Here is a 15876-nt window from a genome sequence, read left to right on the forward strand (position 1 = left end):
ACACACACACACACACACACACACACACACACACACACACGCACACACACACTTACTGCTACCCTCCAACAACCTTTAGAATACAAATGGTGTCCAGTGGACGCAACAGGTGTGTGCTTTAAAGCTCCTTTTTCTTTAGGGTGGAACAGACCAGGGCAACTCCCCACCCCCTCCGGGTTCTTGCTATTCTTTCTACATGCAAACAAACCATTTTCAAAGTACAGTTCTTTTTCTTTTCTTTTATTTTCTTGTCTTTGCTTCGGAAACACTGAAGTGTATATTTGGGAGCCGCCCACCCTTAGCTGGGAGCCAGCTGTGGTTATCTGAATTATCAAGGCAAAATTCGAGACTAATAGAAAAAAACAAATATATTATTTATAACCACGCTGTCTGTCTGTCTGTCTGTCTGTCTGTCTGTCTGTCTATCTATCTATCTATCTAGGTATCTATCTATCTAGCTATCCATCTGTCCATCCATCCATCTCTCTCTCTCTCTAAATACTTTATAAGCAATTAATACAAAATATGGATTTTCTCCTAAAAAGTCCCTATAAAACACCGTAGAATGATGAATCTGCCTGTTTTCGGACAGTATAGGATGAAAATAAATTTGTTTTTGTTATTTTGGAGTGAATATGTTGACAGTTTGAATAATCTTATTTTTTTGTCTCATTATTATTTTTATTATTATTATTATTATTATTATTTAAATGTTTTGATGAGGTTTGCGTTGCCTCTTGTACTTGGCATAAAAAGTTTAGTGCACGAAAGATCCTCGGTGCAGGAGGAGGAGGAGGAGGAGGAGGAGGAGGAGGAGGAGGAGGAGGAGGGCTGGCCTCCTGCCAAGCTGGAACAAGTGCGCCTCCTTCCTCCTGCTGCTGCTGCGTATTCAGAGTGCGGGGTTTGGGCTGGGCTGCTTTAAAAAGCCAGGCTGCCCTCCAAGCGGCAGTCTGTCAGGAGGGTCCTCTGCTGGGAAACACTTAAAAGGGAAGAAGTGAAGATTTTTTTTTTTGAAAAGAAAGACAATCTCCCGCAGAAGACACCGTATCTTGGAAAAAAAAAAGAGGAACACATATCCTCGAATTGATTATTTTGCTTTTACTTTTTTTTTTTTTTTGATTCTGTGCATGGTGCACGAGTGCGTAAAATACACTCTTAATACAGAGCGCTATCTTTTTGGATGAGGATTATCTGATCGCGTTTTTCTTCTTCTTCTTTTTTTTTTTTTTTTTCATTCCTTAAAGTACTTTCTAAGGCTTTTTTTCCCCCTTCTTCGTCCAAACAACCATGTTGCTGAGTTTCTGCCTCTTGGTGACATTCTTCCTGGGACTGTCCAGCTGCCTGGGCTCCTACGTTCCGTGCGAGCCGTGCGACGACAAGGCTCTGTCCATGTGTCCGCCGGTGCCGCTGGGCTGCCAGCAGGTCAAGGAGCCGGGCTGCGGCTGCTGCCTCACCTGCGCGCTGTCCGAGGGCCAGGCGTGCGGCGTGTACACCGGGACGTGCACCCGGGGCCTGCGGTGCCTGCCGCGAAGCGGAGAGGAGAAGCCCCTGCACGCACTGCTGCACGGCCGGGGGGTGTGCACCAACGAGAAGGGCTACAAGCCAGCCCACCCACCCATAGGTAAGACCCGGCGCAACCGGATCACCTCTTTGTAGAGAGAGAGAGAGAATAAAGGAATAAATAAGTGTAGCAATTTCATGCCGGAGAATGTGATGATGTGATGAAATGATATTTGGCCCCCGACGGCGTGACAGATGGTGCGCGGTGCCACCTGATTAGTCTTTTTTATCCACTCCTGATTCTCCTGCGCGTCTTCCGCCATACCCCAAAAGTGGTGCACCTTACTCAGAATTCTCAGACTCAGCATCCCACTTTTGGAAGGCTGCAGTGTGTGTTTCTGTGTTTGTGTGTGTGTGCGCGCGCGCGTGGGCGTGTGTGTGTGTGTGTGTGTGTGTGTGTGTGTGTGTGTGCGTGCGTGTGTACTTTGCGTCCCCGCAGCTCCGTCCGGCGCGCAAAGGCTCCTATTTTACGCGACGCAAGTGCGCAAAACTCTTGGTCACTTTGGGTTCCGCGGTATCTTGCCGCCCTCCAATGCACTGTTGCAAAGTGTCTCGGGGAGTCCAAAATCGACAATATGCGATGATATATATATGACTATGAATTTGTCTCCCCCTGCGATTCGCAGCTCTTCGCTGTGCGCCACCGCCCCGCAGAGAGCGCGCTGGACCTGTGCGTAATCCTCCTCTGTTGCCGTTTAGTTCAGATAGTTTCGCGGTTGTGCGATGCTGGGACCTGATAAACACACCCAGTCCCTCTCACTTAAAGGCGTAGAGTGAATACATACCCGATCCATACAGGAATGCATGTTTTGTTCTTTTGCAAAGACATGGAGAACAACTTCTTTAACGGAATTAAGAATCAATCCAAATTGACAGATTCTGCTTGTCCGTTTGGGGTGGGCGGGCGTGTGTGTATGCGCGCGTGCGTCTGCGCGCGTGCGTGTGTGTGTGTTTCTGTGTGTGCGTGTGTGTGTTTCTGTGTGTGCGTGGGGGCTTGAGAGAGAGCACAGGAGCCTCAGAGGGAAAAGCAGAAAAAGCCACTCAGAAGAAATCCCTTTCTTTCCCCCCTCGAGCGCAGGAGATTGATGGAGGTTATAATTTTGGACCTGCACCGTGATTTACTGCACAGCGATGTGTGTCCACCTGGCAGTTCGTAGAGAGGGAGAGTGGCTGTCCAAGGGGCATTCTGGTAGCTTGTCAGGGAGGTGGCAGCCACTATAACATACCACTGGGCTCATTTTGGTTGTTGACAGACTAGGAAGGCTATTTTGAACAAAGCATGTGGCGCTCACCTTCTTCGGACGCCGTGGCCGCTCTTCACAATACAACATTAGAACAGAGTGTGGCCAATCCAAATGTGCCGTTAAAGACTCAGCCTGGTATGTTTTGCAGCATTTAGGGGTAACTGAAATCACCTTCAGGGTATTGTGTTCTGTGTGTGTTTGTGCGTGTGTGTGTGTGTGTGCGTGTGTGTGTGTCTGGGCATGTGTGCTCGTAAGGGCTGTGAGTGATTTGCCTTCAGGCATTTATCATTGTCACCTTTTTTCTCTTTGTGTATATAGTAGTCAGCACGTGTATTGCATGGGTGCAGACCGCTACTCGGCCAGCGGTGGCAATTAAAGCGTCTTCCCCCCTTGCTCCCCGGGCCGTGCATTCGTTGCATGGCTGCTCAGTCGCAACGCAGTGATTCAGCAGAATGCCCCCGGCGCTCCCTCCCCCGTGACGGGCCGTCCGTCACCCGGCTCCCCGGACGGGAGTCGGTGAGGTGAGCCTCTGGTTTCCTGTGGTGTGGGGTTGCAGACGTCTCCTCCGCCCCAGCTGAGCGAGGCGAACACGGCGACTGTGTAAACCGCGGCGGCCTGCGAAAATATGCGCCGGAGTCACCGAAACAATGGGGGAAAACCAAAACGTGTTCCGCCCGTTACGTCTCCCCCTCCTCGACCCCACCCCACTCAGCATCCGCCCCCGCTCCCATTCTTCTCCGTTGGACCTGCAGCCCCGGCAATATTGCAGCCACATTTCTGTAACAACGGGATATAAATTCATATTTCTGCACGTATTTCTGAATGATCCAGGGAGTTGCTCCGACTACGAAGCCCAAAGGGTGCTATGCACTCTGCAAGCACATACTCTTTGTTGGCCCCTATAAGTGATTCAGAACCTGGACCGCTTGCCAACAGATATGACTTCAAGGCAACAGGCCCCTTGCCCTTTCAGCTTCTGAAAGAGCCTTGTGTTTGAACAGATTTCTATTTGCCAAGAAACTAAAAAGATGATTACAAAGGTCTTCCAAATGCAGAGCGTGTTAACTGTACACTGGCGGGCCCTGCTCCGCACTGCAGACCACAACAGGAAACTTGGCGCCGTCACCCACAAGCTTTCAATATTTATTTACTTATTTATTTCATTCTTTCAAGTGTGAATGCATTTCATCCTCTCGCCAAATGCTTGAAATGTTGCAGCTCCCTCACAACTGACATTTTTAAAAGTCAACAGTTCCTTGGGATGAATATATATATATATAACAATGAATCACACACAAATGTGGAAATGTCTAAATGGGGAATAATACGAAGGCCCAACTTTGATGTGTATTGCAACACCAGTGCTCCTCATCTGCGGTGACACACAAATGCACCTGCTATTGTAGTTATTGGGAAGAAAGAAAATAAGTCAAAATTCTCCTATAGCCATAACTTTAGTGCTACAATTGCAATTCCAGCCCGTAGATAAATAGACTACAGTGAGTGAAAGCCCCCTTTAAATGTGAATGCCCTTCCGATTGGGGAGTGGCAACCACCCGCCGTATACATTGCATGCACACAGCCCCCTGCTCGACACGCCCCAGGCCACTGTGGCCCCCCGCTGCTTGACAGCTTCATGATGGGCCGGTGCAAAAGGGGAAGGTTGCGCTAAGCTTTCCATTTCTTGACCTCACCTTGAACCTCCGCGACAGGGCCGCCGGAGCCAAGCACGCAGCAGCAGATCCATTTCAGCTGCCATGACAATATGCAGGATCTTTTCATCAAGACGCCGTGCCAGGACGTCGGGAAAAAGCCAGCGAGAGAGTTCGGAGAGCGCGTTACCCGGAAAAAAGGCCGGGGAACCTGTTTTCTAAGAAGCACACCGCACTTCTTAGGAGGCAGTGCGTGGGGGAGTCTATTTAGTGTTCCTACATGTCCCGACGTGGATCTCGACGCGGGGACGAGTAGGTCTGCGGCTCCTTCCTTGTGGCTGGTGAGGAGAGAACCTCTCTGGCACGCTTGTCTGATTTCATCCTATAAAGTTTTACAGTGGTCCTCGTACGCCGCGCCAGTCACGGACACCTGGCCTGCGAGCGTGAACAGCTGTGGAACGAATCAGTTCACACAGTAGTTTTTCTCTCTCTTCCCTCCCTCCCTCCCTCCCTCCTTTCTCTCTCTCTCTTTCTGTCTAGAGAGCATGTGACTCAAAATAAAAAGGCAGGGATCTCCACATGCTGGGCTCTATAGAGAAGCACATAAGATTGGACCCATCCTGTGCAAGTCCTGTAAACCTAAGTACCAACGACGGTTTAGTGTGCTAGGTCCACCAAACCGGTAGGTGGGGGGGGACACCACAAAAGTTCAAATGGCCTCCGTGTCTTTGACCTGCAGGAAAAAAAAAGAATGCATTGAAATTCCCTGTCATGAAAAGCAAAAAAATAAATTAAAAAATGCCTCTCAGGCTTCTAAAACAGTCACCGGTCGCCGGACGATGACGGGTCTGGTCACCTCCCCGGGATGTTAGTTCTGCTTGTCGGAAGGACGATTATTACCATCCCCTTCCCTCCCTATTCCTCACCATCACCTTTTTTGACTTTGCATCACCACCCGTTCCTGGTGTTGGGCGCAACACAAACCGCTCGAGTCATATCCAAGTTTTGGTTTTTTTTCTTGCCAGGGGAATGCGCACACGCAAATGCTTCCGAACGTCGATACAGAGAACACCTTAAAACCATCCAAAACAATAATCGTGCTCCCCACGTTTCTGGGCGTTTGATTGCCAGGAAGTCATACACGTACACGTACAGTACACATAAAAAGTCGTTTTAAGAGACACGACGAGAGGCTACTTGGCCTGAGCGACCTGTTCCGTCGGCAAAGTCGGGAACACTTTCGTCATTCAAAATGGCTGCAGACAGGTTACGATGCGTGACCAAAACAATCATGGGGGTTCCAGATTAATATGACGCAATGTAATTCTTACAGACACACTTCTCACAATTTATCAACGTATCGTGTTATGATTCCTTTTTTTTTATTTTTATTTTTTGAGTGGGCTACTGCAAAACCCTTACAAGCAAAGCGTTAACCCCAAATTGATGTCGAAGCCGGCTCCTTGCCCACAGGGACGCTTCTTTATGGGCTGCCTGGATAGTAGCTTTGGACAGTGAGTCCTGGAATCTTCAGCCCCGAGCCAAAATAGCTGCTTCTGCCATAGGGGAGTTAGAATATCGTCACACCCAGCAATTGTGCTGCGGTGATGGTGACCCAAAAAGAGGTTGCGTCCGTCCGTGTGGCTTGTTGAAAACCCAACCTCAGATGTGGGCTGAGACCTCAGACCAAAATTAGGAGCGCGGAGTAAAACAACCGTCGGCATTACCCTGATAGTGTAATTTTTCCGCGTGACCGGTCTCAACCGGGACGGGCGCTTATTTGCACCTAGTTTGGAGTCGAGCAGCAGGAGCCGTGAACGGTCCAGCCTTCGCGGCCTGATTTGCAACACTCAAATTGTTCTGGACGCTATTTATAACGGGGCACACAGAAAAGCAGGAAACTCTGTGATCGCAATGAACATAATACGTATGCACGCACAATACCACGGGGGAAAAGGCATTTCCCGGAAGTTTACCAGCCGTTGGAGAACAACAAGAACAAGGCCAAGCATCAAACCAGCCGGATATTAGGGGTCGGAGCGAAGAGGGAGGAGCGACGGCAAAGAGCGGCAACGTACAGTGCACACACTGAGTCGCTGGAGGAGGGGAGGCTTCTTCTGCCCCGTTGTCCGTCGGTTTCATTCACTATTTATTAGGGGTTTTCTCTCCGCAAAGTATTTGCACAAAGCTATTACTGCACCGGCCAAGCCACAAAATAGAATCTTTGTCGATTTTTTTGTCACAGTCTTTCACTTGTTTTCTGTGATTCTATTGTAAGACACAGCGTGCAGGACATGCCCCTGTTTCCAAACCGTTTCGACAATGCACGTACATCCAGCTTTGATGAGGAATTCTTTGCACTTGTAAATGTAATTTACTTGGGCTCCAGTGAACAATAGCTGTGGTCACACAACTAAACATTGGCAGTTATTTGGGAGCCGGCCTCTACGCCCCTGTGCCACGGACTCGTTGTCCCGTACAACTCAATGATTAATCCCTTCTTTTCACACCTTCCTTTCTGCTCTAGAAAACCCAAGGTTATCAGGCCGTGGCCGTGCTTTCAAATATTAAGTGGCACAGCCAGACTGGCACCGAAGGGCGGTTTACTGTTGTCGCACTTTCGACGGCGGCGCCCCTCCGTCCCGGTTATCCCAACAATTGTCTCGTCCTCCCACCTGTCGAGACTAAACAGCATCTTTGTCCGCACCCAGGATGTTGGAAGGACGTCATGTCGGATTCCGGTGGCTGATAATTAAAAAAGAATACAAATCCTACGAGGCGGAGAAAGCACTGTCCCCGTTTTATTGTGGCCAATCTAAATGTGTTCACCGTATGGTTTTATCCCTTTTTTTTTTTCTTTTTTTTTTAATGTCTGGGCTCCTGCCTCCTGTAAGAAATGTGGGATATTCAAGAAGCATAATTGTGCGCAGATGTTAATTTTTAAACAGGGAAGGATCAGGTGCACCTCCTTTGGCTCCTTCGGCTACCCCGCTCCTCTTGTCCTAATGAAATCTTTAGCTTGTGCAGAGAGAGAGAGAGAGAGAGAGAGAGAGAGAGAGAGAGAGAGAGAGAGAGAGAGATAACAGTACAGCTTTGGGCTCAGCTGAATGGAAGAGTTGCACGTGACCCGGCTCACTTGGCGCCCATCCAGTGTCTTGGCTGAGTTTCAGTAGTTAAACACAGACCCTCTAAGCCTCCTTTACAAGCCGGGGACCCAGAGCATGGAAAAATTGAGGTTTTTGTTTTTTTTTGTTTTTTTTCTTCTTTCTCTTCTTCTTCTTCTGTGGCTGTGTTGAAGAGCCCCACTTCAGGAAAAAAAAAGATGAATTCACTGATTTAGTGAAAGAAAGAGAAGAAGGGGACAGACACTATTGTGTTGACAATGGCGACACTCTGCGTGTTGTGAGGGGCCGATGTGTGATTGTCTTTCGAGTGACGGGCTCAGTTTATATCCTTTGAAAAACGCAGTTAACTTGCATTACACCTGCACCTTGGCTGAGTGAGCGACACCCTTTCTTATTCAGAAGACAGATAGTGCGGGGGCATTTTTCATCCACCCTTCTAAAAACAATAAAAAAAAACAAAAAACAAACCCAACAGCAAGAGCAGAGTTTTTCTCCCATGGCAGCGGGCGCGGTGCACCTAGGGACGCTTATTTGACATATTTATTTATAGCAGTTTATAGCCCCGTCGTCTGAGCGGGCAGCACGTATCCAAACACAAACCGGGGCCTGCCAAGTCACGAGTTGTGAGATTAATTTCAAAGAGACGGCAGTGCAGCGTGGAAGCCAAAGACCCAATTCTGGTAATCACCCCACCCCTCCTCCACACCCGCCTCCCCCACCCCTCCCATCGGCTCCAGACGCTCATGCTGTGTCAGGCTCTTTGAACATCAGTTCCTGGGAGCCTGTGTCCTCGTTTCGTCTCTGCGCCTTTCTCCCCCGACGGGGCCGCGGCGCGACCGGGGCCAGACGGGAGAGCCGGCGACTGCGTTGAATCATTTTTCCAACACAATCTCTCGCTCGCCCGTCCGTATTCGCGTATGGCAGATCATTTATCTTGTAATAGCAGTTGGCCCGCATCCCCATGCCGACATTCCTCCCTGGTTCAGCGCGTCTGGCCCTGTGCACTGCTGCGGGTTTCCTTGTCAGATAAATATAACCAGGGTCATCCACTGGCACCGCCGCTTCTGCCAGTTAGAACCTGGCGCGGCCCCCACAATACCTCTGTACTTATGGTACAGCTAAGCCAAACGTGGCGGAGGTGGAGGGGCGTGGGGGGCGTGGGGGGCGGAGTACTTCTTTCGGTGGCCTCAAAGCACCTCTGACTGGGGGTCCAGGCTTAAGGGGCTGAACACCAAAGATGGGTGAAGGGGGGTTAGTTTTGGGGATAAGAGACCCCACCACCCACCACCCCCACCCTCCTCTCATAAGATCCTCTGAGGTCGAACCTCGGAGGAATTCCTGAGACTGGAGCGCCCCCTGGGGAAAGTCTGACCTCCCTGACGAGCGGCACAAACGACTGATCTGATCGGATTTTCTCTTCCAAAAGGGCAATCAAATATAGAATCTTTTTCCGACGAGCGCAGTGCGATTTCACCCAAGCCGACGGCGTGTCACGGTTCATTTTGGGATCCTTCTTGGGTGACACCACTAAAACAAAATTGATGCAATTTGTCAGATGCCTCGGCGCTTCTTGGACTTTGGCTGCCCGGTTGCCGGGGCCAGCTCATTTTCCAGGCACGACTCTGGCAGCGGTGTTATATCTGATGCTGTTTTCCCTGGATATGGTGGTCTCACATGCTGAGAAATGTGCTGCCCGGAGCCGGCCTCGCCAAGTTGATGTATTTAACCATCGATGCTATGACCAGCATTGTCTGTTCCAATCGAATGGGTGAGAGAGAAGAACAGCAGTGCGGCTCGGAAACCGTTTCTGTTTAGTTTCAGCCGAAAAAGAAATTCCTTTACTGACAGATATAGTGCATTTTTAGACTGTGTCCAAGATCCTATGGGTACCACTGCTCCGCACTGCAGATATGCACTGGCTCAGACTATGACCACAATTCCAGCAGGGATTTTGGAAAGACAGGAGATGAGTTTGAAACACCCGGTTTGGAGAATAGTTCATCAGCTGTTGATCCCCCGGTCCTACCCCCACTTACGTAAACAAATGGCAAAGCAGCATTTGGTGGCCAAAAACCCTGGGAAACGCATCTGGTCACGCATTTCTTTGAAGTAATAGAACAACAAGCCATAGAATGCTTAACATTTCATGCGGTGAGGAAGGAATTCCGAGTTAAATTCTGTTTCCTCTTCCTAAGACCGTGTAGAGAATCCCATCCCTCCCGCGTCTCATCGGCCTTTTGACTCCACCGCATGTTAACGGGCGCTTTGCTTTTGTGCCCGTGCAGATCGAGAGTCCAGGGAGCACGAGGACCCCATGACCACAGAGATTACAGACGATCTGCAGCCGGCCAAAGTGCCGCTCCATCCCAAAGACATCCTCAACAGCAAGAAGGCCGAGGCCGTGCGCAAGGAGCAGAAGCGGAAGCAGGGCAAGCAGCGCTCCATGGGGCCCCTGGGGTCCCTGGACTACTCCCCACTCCCCATCGACAAGCACGAGCCTGAGTTTGTAAGTGTTTTAGACCCATCAAGCAGAACCTTTATGGCACAAGCGGCACATCATTACACCGTGTACGGTATATTCACACTTTCATGAAATGTAACTGCATTAAATCCAAGATCAGCTTAAATGTTTCCATCCAAATCTAAGGGTCATTTTAAACAAACGTTAGAAATGTTGCAACAAAGAGAATGGGATTTTGTTGCATTTCTACGTTTCGGCTGAGGCTCATTTTTATGTTCCAATTTTCAAGGACGGTAAATGTCTCTTCTGCACCAGGTAGACACGTACAGTATTATGATGTTTCATTTGCCTATAATGACCAAAAAAATAAACAGATGTAATCGTCCATGGCAATTATTTGTTTGGCAATTGATCGTCAACCAAAGTTTCCTTCAGCTTCATTATTGCGATGCTGGATGGTAACCGGAGTGATTCTCCTCCCAGGGCCCCTGCAGGAGGAAGCTAGACGGAATCATCCAGGGAATGAAGGACACTTCTCGCGTAATGGCCCTGTCCCTCTACCTTCCCAACTGCGACAGAAAGGGATTCTTCAAGCGCAAGCAGGTCAGTGTGATGTGAAATCAGTTGCAAAAATTCCAAAGAATCTTTCATGCGCCCCGCTGTCCCTTTCCTAGTGATTGGTTTGAAAGGACCTACCCATGTCCAATTTACTTTTTGACCATTTTACCATTACCCCCGACCATATTCCTGACGATAGCTCACATTTTTTGATTTCCAGTATTGTCTCTATTTTCAGGCTTTCTTTCAAAATCAGAACAATGTGGTGAGAAACTTACCTTTGAATTATCTCCCGGTCCCACTGACAACTACAGTGACGTAAAGCAATGGCTCTTCCGCCTTTTTCAGAGGGAAACAACAAATTCGACAGAAATGCATGAGCTTTGAAAAAAGCTCAGGTCACTGTCGTTGTCAGGATATGGATCGTTTTCAGGCGGGGTTCTCGCCCTGTCGTTCAAAATAGAAAAAAATTGAACATTATAAAAATGTGAGCTGTCGTCAGGAAAATGGTCAGAGGGTCACGTAGAATAAATAATATTACTGACTAGTAAATGGGCTGAAATTCAATGTGACACAAGGTACGGTCCTGGGTCCACTGGGTTTTTGGGTCCACTTCTTGTCCACATTAACCCTTAAAGTGTTTTGGTCAACTTTTTCATCCCTATTAACCATCAACATATTTTCGGCTCCACTTTTTTGTCCATATTAAACCCTCAACCTTTTTTCCCGGTCCACCCCTTCGTCCCCGTTAACCGTCAACGTGTTGTTGATTGTTTTTTTTTTTTTTGGGGGGTGTCCACAGTGCAAGCCCTCCCGCGGCCGCAAGCGAGGCATCTGCTGGTGTGTGGACAAGTACGGCGTCCAGCTCCCCGGCACCGACTACAGCGGCGGAGACATCCAGTGCAAAGACCTGGAGAGCAGCAGCAACCACAACAACGAGTGAAAGAAAGAAAGACAAGAGGGGGAGGGGAGGGGGGGGGGCGAGGGGAGGGGGGCGGGGGGCGTGGGGGGGCAGGAACTCTATTAGCCGCCACCCACCCCCAGCAGGCATCCCCTTCCAGCACCACCACCACCACCACCACCACTGCCACCACCACCCGTCCCAGGGCCAACACCTCCTCCTCCCGCCCCACCCCTGCGCCACACCACACCTGTCGGCTCTGCCCACCTGTCACTCCGAGATTTCCTTTTTTTTTTCTTTTTTTTTTTCTAAGAATCCAAATGTAAGAACAGGCTGAAAAGAAAAGACATTTGTGTTTTTTTTATTTTATTTTATTTTTTGATGGTTTTGTTTGCTCTTCTTGACCTAGCACTCATCTCCTCCAAGAAGAGGGGGAACCCCCCCACCACCACCACTCACCACCACCACTCACTACTGGAGACCCCTTCCACGGGCCGGGTCTCCCCAGCTACAGATTTCCGAAAAAAATAAATAAATATGCACATCAATGATATATATTTTTATAGCAAGTGGGGGGTTTCAGTACAAAACTTTATATCACGTAAAGTTAACACTAAATATGATCACGCGATACGGCACATTGAATCTGAACAGAACTGTGTGAGGCTTTTTAGATATGCTGCCATTCTGGTGGCTGAGAAGAACTTTTTTTTTTTTTGTTGTTGTTTTTTTTGGGCAATTGGCAGCGCTATTGGGATTTAACGTCTTATTTGTTTTTCCAAAAGTAGAAACAAACAAACAAACAAAGAAACAAACAAAGAAACAAACAAAAAAAAGGAAAGAAATGTGAGATAGTGATCAGCTGTAACAGTTGACTCTATCTGGGTATTTGGTTCTGTCGGAGCACTTATGAATAGGGGAACCTGCTTAGAAACGTGTAAGTTCACTAAGTGATGCGTGTGTGTGTGTGCGTGTGCGTGTGCGTGTGCGTGTGCGTGCGCGAGTGCATGTGTTTGTACAGCGCGTCGTACGACGGGAGCGAGCCTATTGCAAAAGAATGTGCTTTTTTTTTTTTAGTTTCCGTGACTTTGTTTTCCTCTCTCTCTCTCTCTCTCTCTCTCTCTCTTTTTTGGGGGGGGGTTCAGTTCTTACGTCCGACTTCGGTCTTATCTCGAGTGCTTGAAGTGGTCGCGGGGGGGTTTCGATGTACGGCGGAGCGCGGGCGTTCGGACGCGCAGAAAAAAAAAAAAGAATAAATAAAAAACGGAGGAAAAGCAGATTCGCGACGGACGAACCCATGTCAAGCGGCTCTTTGACGATGTAGCTATAGCCTGATACGCCAACTGTGCCTATTCCTGAACAGACGCTACCACGCGGGGGGGCGGGGGGAGGGGGGAGGGGGGGGGGGCACAGACCCAAACAGAGAGCCGCCGGCTCTACTGGTGACAAAGCGGCCCGAGACGCCCGGCTCCACCGCGACCGCGGCCAACGCTCCGATTGACCCGTGAACGAACAGCGACTCCTTTACCCCGCTTCTCTTCCCCGGCAGCCCCCCACGGAGCGCGCCGGGCCAGACTCTGCGTCCGCCGGAGCGGACGGGCGATTCTCTGTCCCCGGCGGGCGTGACGGGCGGATCTCCACGGCGTCGGTTTCGCGCCGTCGACTTTTGCCTTTCCGGTGAAGCACCGACCGCCCGCTCCTCTTGAGCCATGTTTTTCCCGCGTTTTTTTTTTGTTTTTTTTTTCTTCCTCGCCGCGTCGTTTCTCCAACGTCCTCAGTACCGCTACTACGTTGTAACCCGTGGTGTATTACGTGACATTTAAATATAGTTGTTGAATGTTGTTTTTGCCTCCAGAAAACAAAGCGCGAGGACGACGCGGGGGGGGCGTTTGGGGGGGCCCTAAACGCGGGGTAGTTTTCTCCGTCTGTGCCCTTTCGACTTGCATGGCTCTCCGCGGGACCGTCGACCTACACCCTCAGAACACTTCTAACAGAAACAACACGGACGATCGGGGGTCAGGTCAAACCGCGAGGCGGGCGGCCCACGGCAGCGGGAGCCGTCCCATCTCCGCGTCTGAGCGACAGTGCCTTCCTACGTGCAAATACATTTTCGGTCGTGACGGGAAAGTGACACGGACTCTACCAGGGGAGGGGGGGGGTCCTTGTTTTTGTCGTCTGCGGAGGTCCGGGTCTCCGTCTCGGTGGGACGTCGTTTGAAAAAAACAAAAAAAAAAAACAGTGAATGGGGTTGATCCCACAAACAACGAATGCATTGCAGATCCGTTATTTTTCCTTCCCTGAGCCTCAGGGCGTCTCTGGACAAAGAGCGATTGGGGAGAAAGAGCTGTGTTTTTTTTTTTTTTTTTGTTGTTTTTTTTTTTTGTGTGTAAACCGCGGCCAGTCGAACCTCTCTTCTCCTTCTCTTTCAACAAACAATAAGCTAAGATACTCGCTTTTTCACCCGACTGCCAATGTAAACGATCGCCAGAGGGCGGAAGGCCAAAGGAGGCTGGAATTCCGTCAAAGCCCTCAATTTCCTGACCACAGCGAGATAGAGACGGCACGTGCATTCAAAACGGCTTCACGGTCGCAAAAATGTAGAATCTGAGCTCCCTAACCCCACCACCCCGCCCCTCCCTCCCCGCCCTGCCCCGCCCTGCCCCGCCCCCATCTCTTTCCACACCAAATCCCATCCACCACCACTTTATGTTTGAAAAAGCAGCTTGCACTTATTTTCAGTTATTCAGTTTTAATACTGACACACGATGACGTCCTAAGATGTGGTGTCATGAAGTTAATGGAGAAAAAAAAAAAAATACAAAACAAAATGAAAAAATATATAATAACACCAGAAAGTGAAATGTTGTGTTATCTTGTTATTTACCTTTAAAAAGGGGGTGATTCGAGTAATTTTTTATTTTATTTTTATTTTATTTTGTTTTTGTCGACAGGGGCTGTGCGGCCCATGCCTGGGACCTCCGAATACAGCCACATCCTCTAGGGAACATAGGTAGAACGTAACACATATTCTAGCAGCGCCGCCCGTTGACGCTCCACGCTAACGGCCTCGTGCACAGAGAGACGAGCGGGCGGAGGAAACGGGTGGGGGAGAACGAGGGGAAACGTGGAGGAGACAAGGGAGGTGGGTGGGGGGGGGGGGGGGGTGATAGGATGAGAGCGAACTCCGTGGGCGTGGGTTGTAAATCAGGGCTTAGCCACTTCACCGATCGCATGACAGTAGATCCAAGTAGAGGAACAGTTTACCGGGACGCTTCTCAGGAGCGTTCGTTGGGAATCTGGGGAACACAGTGCGGCAACAAAAAAGAACAAGAGCTACAAAAAAAAAAAAAACGACCATTCACTCATGACCAAAAAAACACAAAAAAAAAAAACACAGAAAAAAACCCGAAAAAACAGGTTGAAATATCGGAATCAAAAAGTTACCAGTTTACAATTATGAAATGTGTGAAGACGTGACTTGAGTTTTGGTGCTAGATTTCTTCTCACAGCCAAAGGCTCCGTTTTGTCTTTTGTCTTTTTTGTTCTGCGAGTACTCCTCTCGACAGCCTTCCCCAGATTCCACAACTCCTGCACGGTTTGAAATCATCATAATCACATTTCATAACTACAGTAGCGCAGTACACTACAGGTTTTTGTTTGTTTTTTTCCTTTCCTGAATGCATAACATTTAGTATTTCTTTGTTTTCCTTTTTCCGGATTAAGCTAGACAGTTCAACTTTGGGTTATCGCAGCACGCCGCTCACTGGCGTGTGAAATCCACCCTTCAGTGGCGAACAGTGGAGAACAGCGGGAGTAGAAATGGTCAGCATTTTGGAACTACAAAAAACGAAAAAAGAAAAAAACAAAAGACAAAAAATCTCAAATTATTAAAAAGTGAATATCACTGTGTAATATTTATTCAACTTGTAATTTATGTACTCTTTTAACCTTTGTCTTTTTTTGTTATGACAAAGCATTTATTTAAATAAAGTTATGTATTCATTTAAGATGCCGTTTCTGTATTTCTTTGGGTTTTGTGTGTAGTTTGCAATGCAATTAGCGGCACACGAGTACAGTAAGTACAAGTACAACAAAGTATAAGTACTTTGTTACCATACATAAGTACATCTTTCGAAATATCTGTATTTGAATATGTTCAGTTTGAGAGATTTTTCCATTTTTGCTCGGCTACATTTCAGAGCAATTATTTGCATTTTTTATGAATTCACTTTTTTTAAGAGTATATATGCAGGATAAATTATATGCATAGACATATCTATATAAATTTAAAAAAGGATATAACGTGCAATTTGACTGTAATGTAATTTTGTAATTTTGAGTCAGGGGCATTTCTACTTTTACTTCAGTGGAAGCT

At 48.5% G+C, this 15876-nt stretch overlaps 1 protein-coding gene across 1 annotated transcript; it reads left to right on the top strand.

Annotated features, from left to right (window-relative positions):
- The first annotated feature begins 962 nt into the window (after positions 1–962).
- On the top strand, positions 963–11558 carry igfbp5b (insulin-like growth factor binding protein 5b). The gene is made up of 4 exons (XM_080019381.1): positions 963–1621; positions 9867–10087; positions 10526–10645; positions 11403–11558. Exons 1-4 carry the CDS (start codon positions 1288–1290, stop codon positions 11541–11543), a joined length of 816 nt encoding a protein of 271 aa, XP_079875507.1. The 5' UTR covers positions 963–1287; the 3' UTR covers positions 11544–11558.
- Positions 11559–15876: the final 4318 nt, after the last annotated feature.

The sequence above is a fragment of the Zeus faber genome, assembly GCF_960531495.2.
Source record: "Zeus faber genome assembly, chromosome: 18".
Taxonomy (NCBI): domain Eukaryota; kingdom Metazoa; phylum Chordata; class Actinopteri; order Zeiformes; family Zeidae; genus Zeus; species Zeus faber.

Bases quoted from the DNA above. Each gene is read 5' to 3' on its own strand.
- igfbp5b (XM_080019381.1), top strand. From the start codon at position 1,288: ATGTTGCTGAGTTTCTGCCTCTTGGTGACATTCTTCCTGGGACTGTCC. The intron at 1,622-9,866 runs GTAAGACCCGGC...GTGCCCGTGCAG, and splicing joins GCCAGCCCACCCACCCATAG to ATCGAGAGTCCAGGGAGCAC. The intron at 10,646-11,402 runs GTCAGTGTGATG...GGGTGTCCACAG, and splicing joins GATTCTTCAAGCGCAAGCAG to TGCAAGCCCTCCCGCGGCCG.